Source organism: Ursus maritimus, unplaced genomic scaffold (genome assembly GCF_017311325.1).
Source record: "Ursus maritimus isolate PB19 unplaced genomic scaffold, ASM1731132v1 scaffold_18, whole genome shotgun sequence".
NCBI lineage: Eukaryota > Metazoa > Chordata > Mammalia > Carnivora > Ursidae > Ursus > Ursus maritimus.
Window position 1 is genome coordinate 46113441 of NW_024424230.1, and position 8315 is coordinate 46121755.

General features: G+C 41.1%; 1 protein-coding gene across 7 annotated transcripts in view; it reads left to right on the forward strand.

Annotated features, from left to right (window-relative positions):
• ANKRD29 (ankyrin repeat domain 29) overlaps positions 1 to 8012 on the forward strand; it is a 57723-nt gene extending 49711 nt beyond the window's left edge. For 5 of the 7 annotated variants that reach the window (XM_040632638.1, XM_040632639.1, XM_040632643.1 and 2 more), the window contains 2 exons: positions 2129 to 2186; positions 7919 to 8012. In XM_040632638.1, the coding sequence (XP_040488572.1) occupies positions 2129 to 2186; positions 7919 to 8007 (147 nt within the window). In that variant the 3' untranslated portion in view covers positions 8008 to 8012. Of the gene's footprint in view, positions 1 to 2128; positions 3652 to 7918 lie in introns of those variants that run through there. The other 2 variants (XM_040632640.1, XM_040632641.1) reach the window with 1 other exon arrangement.
• Positions 8013 to 8315: the final 303 nt, after the last annotated feature.

Consider the following 8315-nt stretch of genomic DNA (forward strand, 5'->3'; position numbering starts at 1 on the left):
GAGCGAGAGCGGGGGGGGGGGGGTTCCAGGTGTGCCTATGGGAGGAAAAAAGATGTGAGACAGGTAACATCTGCATCCAAGCCCTCTGTCCTATTCTGGGTGACTTTCTACCCTTTAACTGCCTCCCCTGAAATCCCAAGAACATCCCATGATTCATCCATAAGAACAGTTCTCAAAGTATAGTCCGTGGACCCCTGAGAGTCTGCAAGACCCTTTCAAGAAGTCTAAGAAATCAAATCAATACACTTAATAATACAGAGATGTTACGGGCCCTTTTCACTGTGCTGACATCTGCTCTAACGGTGTAAAAGCAATGGCGGGGAAACTATTGGCACCTGACACGTCAAAGCAGGGGTATAAACCATACCGGCAAATGATTATACAAAACTTCGTGAGTTCTTATACAGATTTTGTAAATTATTTTACACAAATGCCAGACTTACTTAAGAACATCTTTGATGAAGCAGTAAACAATTTCAATTTTATTAAATCTGGACCCTTGTCATACATCTTTTTAATATTCTACTAAGGAAATGGGAAGTGTGCGTCGGGCACTTCCGCCGTGTACTGAGGTGCAAGGGTTCTCCCGGGGAAAAGCACTCACGCCATTGCTTGAATTGCCAAGTGAGCCAGTTTGCTTTCGCACCGAGCGCCATTTTTACTTCGAAGAACAGCTGGTACCCACCGCGTGAGCCAGACAGCTTCTTAATACTTGCAGGCTTTTCTGTCGAATCAGGGCTAATAGCAGTGAAGGTGAGCTTTTGAGATTGTAGGACCCCCTGTGTCAACGTTTGGAAGATCCGCATAACTCATCGAGCTAATATTTTCCACATGGCCAGTGTGTGATGTTACAAATCATACATGGGGGAAAATTCTACCTATAGATAGATCGATCTATGGATTTTTAATGTAAAAAGCTCATCGATATGGTTTCAGACTGCACACTGCAGTACCTTTAAGAAACTATCCCTTGTTCATGTACTGTATGGTGACTAACATAATATAATAAAAAAATATTTTAAAAAATAAATAAATAAATAAAAATTAAAAAAATAAAGAAGAAAGAAAGAAACTCTCCCTTGGTCAGTACGGGTGTAGCATCAAAGGAGGGTATCCACAGTGATCTGAAAAGGCTGTTAAAATGCTTCCCCCTTTTCCAACTACCTATCTGTGCAAAGCTGAATTTTCTTCCTATGTTTTAACCGAAACGTTATCACAACAAATTGGATACAGAAGCAGGTAAGAAAATCCAAAAGTCTTTGATTAAGTTACACATTCAAGAAATAGGCAAATCTATTAAGCAATGCTACTCATGTCACTAGCTTTTTTGTTTTTGAAAATTTTGTTGTTTTTCCTAAGTGTTTTTTATGTTACCCTGTAGTGCACTTACGACTTTTAATGAATTAAGGTATTTTTAAATGTTCTTCTTTTCATTTCTAAGAAGTTGAAAGCAAAAGCTCATTGGAATCCTCAATAATGTTTAAGAGTGTAAAAAGGTCCTGAGACCAAAAAGTGTGAGAACCACTCCCCCATAACATCAATTGCATGGGGTAAGGACCCACTCATGAAATAAATGCACACAGAATGTGTCGCAGTGGCGTGACAAGAAGAGAGGACAGTCGGTGAAACCCTAGGGTCGGGGGGAAGTGGTGGCCACTGAAACTGCTCTTGACCAGGTAGCCCTTATTCTCTGAATGTCTCCTGTTTTCTCATCAGCAGATACCTGTCCTGAGTCTCAAGTCCCTAGCAGACATACTGCCCCATACTAATTCAATGTAAAGTATCAGATTTAACATTACCAGCATTTATTGAGCACCTGCTAGATGCACCAGGCATTGTGCTGGAAATGAGGATATGATGATTAATCATACATGGACGCTGGCCTCCAGGAGATCACACTGTACTAGGGATACGGCTTAGAGAGAAAAATAACTCTAACGATGAGATAAGAAAATAACAGATGATATTTATATGATTAAAGGAGATCTTTAAGGCCTCAAAACAAGAGTGAGCCCGGTGGGGTTTCTCATCAGCAGAGGAGCAAGTTTGGGTCAGGGGCCCCTCTTTGGAGTCCCTAAAATCATCCCAGCTGTGGGAACTCACTAATGCCTGCCTTATCTTCTTTCAGGCCAATGAACTTCCAGCAGAACTAACCAAAAATGAACGTATACTGCGTCTCCTCCGAGGTAAAGAAGGACCCAGGAAGAGCTAACTTAGTTCCGTATTCGAGTGAAAGATAGAAACCCTAATCGCATCGTCCAAAAAGAAATTGCTTTTCAAATAGTGTTGGAAATTCCTTTAAGAAAGGAAATGCCCAGAATGCCCACCCTGGGTCCCTGACCAAGGAGAGCTGGGCTCTGTGCTCTGAGTCAAGAACAGAAAGGCCCAGGGACCCCTTGCCCTCACTTACATGGGTTTCTCATGCTGGCCTACAACCCCCCACTACTGTGGGGCCTGGCAGATTCGTGGAGTCCACAGAAACTCATATTAAACCACTCTAAGTTGGGTCTCTCAGTTAAACTCTAAGAGTTAAACCCTGGAAGAGGTTTAAGCAAGATGACGAAAGCCTTTAAAAGACTGAAAGTCTGATCTTCAGTGAATCAGAATACTTCTGCTTTTGCGTTAAATGTAAGTGTGCTAAGAGATATAGCTCCCTCATATTTTACACATAGGTGTATGTCATTCCAGTGTAAAATGTTTTCTTCTACTCAAAGATCGTAACCGCGCTGATTCTGAAGCAATGATGTGTAAATTTACATTAAAGAGCCACTTCTGACATTCCACCATGTGATTTCCAAGATGGACTGTTGAACTGTAAAAAAGACAAACTTTATTGGCGAGGCGATCCTCACCTTATTCCTAACACATAAAGAATCATTTTTATCTAGAATCAATATTGTAGGTACGGTAGGATGCGAGTGGCAAATTTGGAAACTCAGAAAATTACAGACCACGGGAAATTTAGGCTTGTCTCTTTCAACTTTTATTTTGGTTCTATTGTTGGGAATCTGCTTCCCATGCCGTAACTAAGTAGACTTAATATGCTGTGCAGTCCTGTTGCTTGACATGATGACCTTGAGGTCCTTGGATAAAATGTGACATATGCAAGTACAATATGTCGCTATTTTATTGCAGGAGTATAAGTAATAAAAGACTGTTATTAGTATTTAATAAGTGTTCATCTATGCATGTTCTTGAGCTGATTGAGTCCAAGAAAGAAACCTGAGTTTTATTGAATTATTCCTTGGAGGGGAGTCAAAAGTTATGTTCAATGCACTTTATAATCAATGGTGTCTAAATGCCTCAGTCAGTGCCTAATTGCACACACAAAAATTAGACCGTCTCTCTGTAATCTACCATAATAAACGCTGATGGTATTTCTGTTATTTAAATACATCTTTAGTTTTCTTTTCATGTTCTGTTCTGGTTTCCAGTCAATGTTCTGTGTAAAGACCTGTTAAGATGGAAGGAAATGCAATCCCCAAAGTTTTTTTTTTTTTTTTAACCAACTTGCAGTGGTACTAAAAGCATTATCTTTAAGTCAGTAAGCGATGGAAGAATTAGAAGATATTCTTTTGAAGTTTGTTATGATCAAGAAAATAATCAACAAAGGGGCGCCTGGGTGGCACAGCGGTTAAGCGTCTGCCTTCAGCTCAGGGCGTGATCCCGGCGTTCTGGGATCGAGCCCCGCATCAGGCTCTTCCGCTATGAGCCTGCTTTTTCCTCTCCCACTCCCCCTGCTTGTGTTCCCTCTCTCGCTGGGTGTCTCTCTCTCTCTGTCAAATAAATAAATAAAATCTTTAAAAAAAAAAAAAAAGAAAAGAATCAACAGAAATCAGCTTATTTTGATCAATATCAAAAGCAAAGGCAGTAATGAGCAACCCACAGAGCCCCCACAGATGTCTACCATCTTACTGGTTATGCAACAAGTCTGCAATCTAATTTCAGGATAGAAAATTCGGAAGTTCTGTCTGTATTGCTAAAATACCCAGAGAGAAACCTTTTCGTAGCTAAAGAGCAGTGCCGATTTCCTCACCGCTTTCTTTTACTTAGCCAAGTGGTACAAATCCACTTTCCTCCATGGGAATTTCATAAAGCTATGTTCGTTTTGAAGAGGAAAATAGCGTGGCCTTAAATGCTTTCTATGTTCCCCCCTCTGTTAGCCCTTAGGCCAAAACTGGTTGCTCATCACTGATAGAAACCAAAACAGTACTATGGACACTGATAACAAAGTTCCAAAAGGCAAAATGGGTTGAAATCACAAACTTAACGTTTTCACTAAGATATGTTGTCCTTGGCCTGTGGTTTTAAGTGGAAAATGTTCTTGATCAATTTTGGGGCCATAAAAATGAATCCAGTAGCTTTAACAATATTTCGTGGGGGTTTTCGTACTATAGGTAAGAGGTCTCTAGCTTAGAAGGACCACCTTTGGTGGATGAGATTACGGCATCATCCATAGCAGGGAAGATGATTATATTAACCACTCACCAAAGACTGAACTAAAGGTCTGTTATTTGAAGTAAAATTGCATATATTTGGCACACGGGTGATGGTTCTTATTTTTTTATGATTTTTATTTTATGTTAATCTAATTCACAATTCAGTGAGCTCTGCATCCTCAGACAGAACTGGCAGTTCCTATGCAAATCATTTGTTAATTGAAGTACTGAAGTTTTCATTACATCCATTTGTTTGATGACATATTCCATGTTATAATTCAAAATAAAGTTAATGTAGTACCCAACTTGCCTTTGCTACTTTTTCCTCTTTGTTTTTAATCAGAAGTTAGTTATTTCTATGTGATTTTTAATAGCATGGAATTTTAGAGTGAATAATTCAGCTTTGTCAATAAATGAGTTGATATTCGAAAGCCTGAGTAGATCTTTAAGCTTTATGATTTCATTATTTCAACTGTGGAGAACTTTAGTAATGATTCCACAAGTTTCTCATTCAGACAAAAATTCCTGGGAGAGTCACGGAAGCTACTGAAAACAGAAACTTTGAATTGTACACTGTGATGATTTGATACCCGTGGTCATTGTGGAAGGATTCCCCATCTAGTTAATACATCCGTCACCTCATCACTGATCTGTGTGGGTCTTAATTTCTATTTTTATTGCCCACGATGCTGCTGGCTCTTCAGTCCCCTGCAGTGGCTTTGGTGTCTGCAATAATTGATGGTTTTGCGCAATTGTCAATATTTGCAGTGATAACATCCGGTATCTGGAGAACTCCATGACCATTCTGGCTTCCTGCCCTGCTGCCCCCACCCTCTGCAACCACAAGAAAGCTTTGTCTCATTATTCTCCCACACGGGAGACCTAGTCAGAGGACAAGAGCACCCCCACAAATGACAGGCTACTTGGGATCCCACAGAGATGCATTTTGGGGTGGGCCTGCACTGCAGATGAGAGGGGTAAGAAACTGAGGTCCTAATTTCACAAAGTGGTTCCAGTGCTAGAACTGGCTGAGCCTCAGGGGTAAGTGACCGGGTGCGGTCTGCAGATCGTGAATAGCAGCAATAGAAACAGAAGGATTGTTATGCGCTAAGCACTTTACACAGAGAATCTCATAGAAGTTCATAGGCCTTTTCTCATTTACCCCTGACACATGCTGTGGAATAGGCTTTACCATTATCCACCTGTTGCAGCTGAGGAAACTGGCTTTGAGAGAGAACCTCCTCAAAGTCGGTCTTGGGGTTTTGCTCTCTGTAGTGGAGGAAAGCGAGGGGAGCAAAGCCCAGATGCAGTCGCAGTTGTAGCCTCAAGGCAATGAGGGTGGTGAACACAGGAGATTAGATAGATAGATGATGATATAGATAGATAGATAGATAGATAGATAGATAGATAGATAGTTGATAGATAGATAGATAGATAGATGATAGATAGATAGATAGATAGATAGATGATAGATGATAGATTTTTTTTTTTAAATATTTAGAGGTTAGAGGGACACCTGGCTGGCTCAGTCCATAGAGCATGTGACTCTTGACCTCGGGGTTGAGTTTGAGCCCCATGTTAGGTGTAGAGATTACTTCAAAATAAAAAATTTGTTTAATTTTAAAAAATTTAAACTTTAGAGGTAGAGTTAATGATAATTGGTGATTAATTGAACATAGCAAGGAAAAGAGGGTTAGGATTATACTAAGATGTGTCAGGGGACCCTAGGACCACCTGCAGGTTGGTGATTTGCTAGAAAGACTCCCAGGGCTCATCACATGGTAATATCCATGGCTAAGATTACAGCAAAAGGATATATAGCAAAATCAGCAAAGGGAAAGAGAAATGGAGTGAAGATGGAGGAAACCAGGTGCAAGATTCCAAGAGTCCTCTTCCAGTGGATTCACACAGGATGAGCTCAGCTCCTCTTGCAATGAGATGTGGCAACGTTGACAAGTGTTGTCTACTGCAGAAGGTTATCAGAGCCTTGCCCGGGCTTGCAGCTGGGAGCTGGTCACACAGGTACCCTCTGCCTAGCATTTACCAAAATTCCAGACTTTCAGAAGAAAAACAGACATTCAGCATAAACCACATTGTTGTGTACAAACAGGTTAGACACAGTAGCCATTGTCATTTGGGGAAGGCTTTAGATCAGTGTAGGGAACGTTTACTAGCCAAGTCCCCAGGTGCCAGCCAATGGTCGATCTCATAAGCAAAACTTTCTAATGTTGGTGGTCTCAGGTCTGCTAGGTTAATTCTTTTCCACACCCAAGGTTTACATGGTGGGGGAGACAATAACTGTGTTAGAAAGAGGAAAGCAGAACTGGGGTGGGGACAGAGAGAGAGAGCATCTGGACAGATTCAGTTTGAAGAATGTGTGAAATAGATTCCAGAAGGCAGTTGGAAGCAGCAGCTTGATGTTTGGGTCAAAACTGTTTCTACTGATTCAGGCATCATGTATGTAGAAGTGACGGTTAAAGTCATCGGATGAAATGACTCCCCAGGGAGACTCTGGGGCGAGGGGAAAAAACTGAGAAGTGATTTTGAAGGATGACGTGAAGTCAGCCAAGGAGGTGAGGTGAAATGGACAGGAGCAGGAAGTGAAACGTATATCAAGAGAGGAGAAAGTCAAGCGAGGCGAGGAGGGTGGGCAACAAGCCTCATGAAGTGTGACCACGAGTGTTGACAAATTCCAGATTTCAGCTCCACGACTTTGCCCTCGGTGAGCTTGTTCAGCCATCAAAGAACTCTAGCCCTGAGTTGGAAAGGACAGGATGGTGACTGGTCAGCACCTGGAGCTAATGTCAAATTAAAATAAATGATTGTCTAGAAATGATTGTAGTTGCAATTGGTAGAATTGTATTTGTGAAACCAATCCTAACATTTTCTAGGAACTGCTGGCATCTATCAGAAAGCATGGCCTCTGCTTCGTCACCGAGAAAGAAAGTAGAGGCATACCTCAGAGATACTTAGGTCTGGGTCCAGACAGCGGCAACAAAGTGAATATCACTTTATTAAGCAAGTCACGTGAATCGTTTAGTTTCCCAATGCGCATAAAGCTATGTTTACGTTGTACGGTGATCTATTAAGTGTACAATAGCTTTATATCTTTAAAAAGAATGTACATGCCTTAATTAAAAAATACTTTATTGCTGAAAAATGCTAACCATCATCTGAGCTTTTGCTGGGGGAGGGTCTTACCTCCGTGGTTTTGGCTGCTGACCGATGGGGTGGTGGTTGCTGAGGGCTGGGGTGGCTGTGGCAATTTCTTCAAGTAAGACAACAATGAAGTTTGCTGCACCAATCGACTCTTCCTTTCATGAGTGATTTCTCTGTGGCATGTAATGCTGTTTGATAGCATTTTACCAATGGAACCTCTTTCAAAATTGGGAGTCATTCTTCTCGAACCCTGTTGCTTCTTGATCAACTAAGTTTATGTAACATTCTAAATCCTTCGTTCATTTCAACCATGTCCACAGCATCTTCACCAGGAGTAGATTGTTTCTCAAGAAACCACCTTCCTTGCTCATCCATGAGAAGCAACTCCTCATTCATCCACGTTTTATGATGAACTTGCAGCAGGTCAGTCCCATCTTCAGGCTCCACTTCTAATGCTGGTTCTCTTGCTGTTTCCACCACATCTGCAATGACTTCCTCCACTGAAGTCTGGAACCCCTCAAAGTCATCCATGAGGGTTGGAATCAACTTCTTTCAAACGTCTATTAATGTTGATATTTTGACTTCTTCCCATGAATCACTAATGTTCTTAATGACATTTAGAATGACGAATCCTTTCCAAAAGTTTTTCAATATTCTTTGCCCAGATCCATCAGAGGAATCACTATCTATGGCAGCTATGGCCTTATGAAATGTATT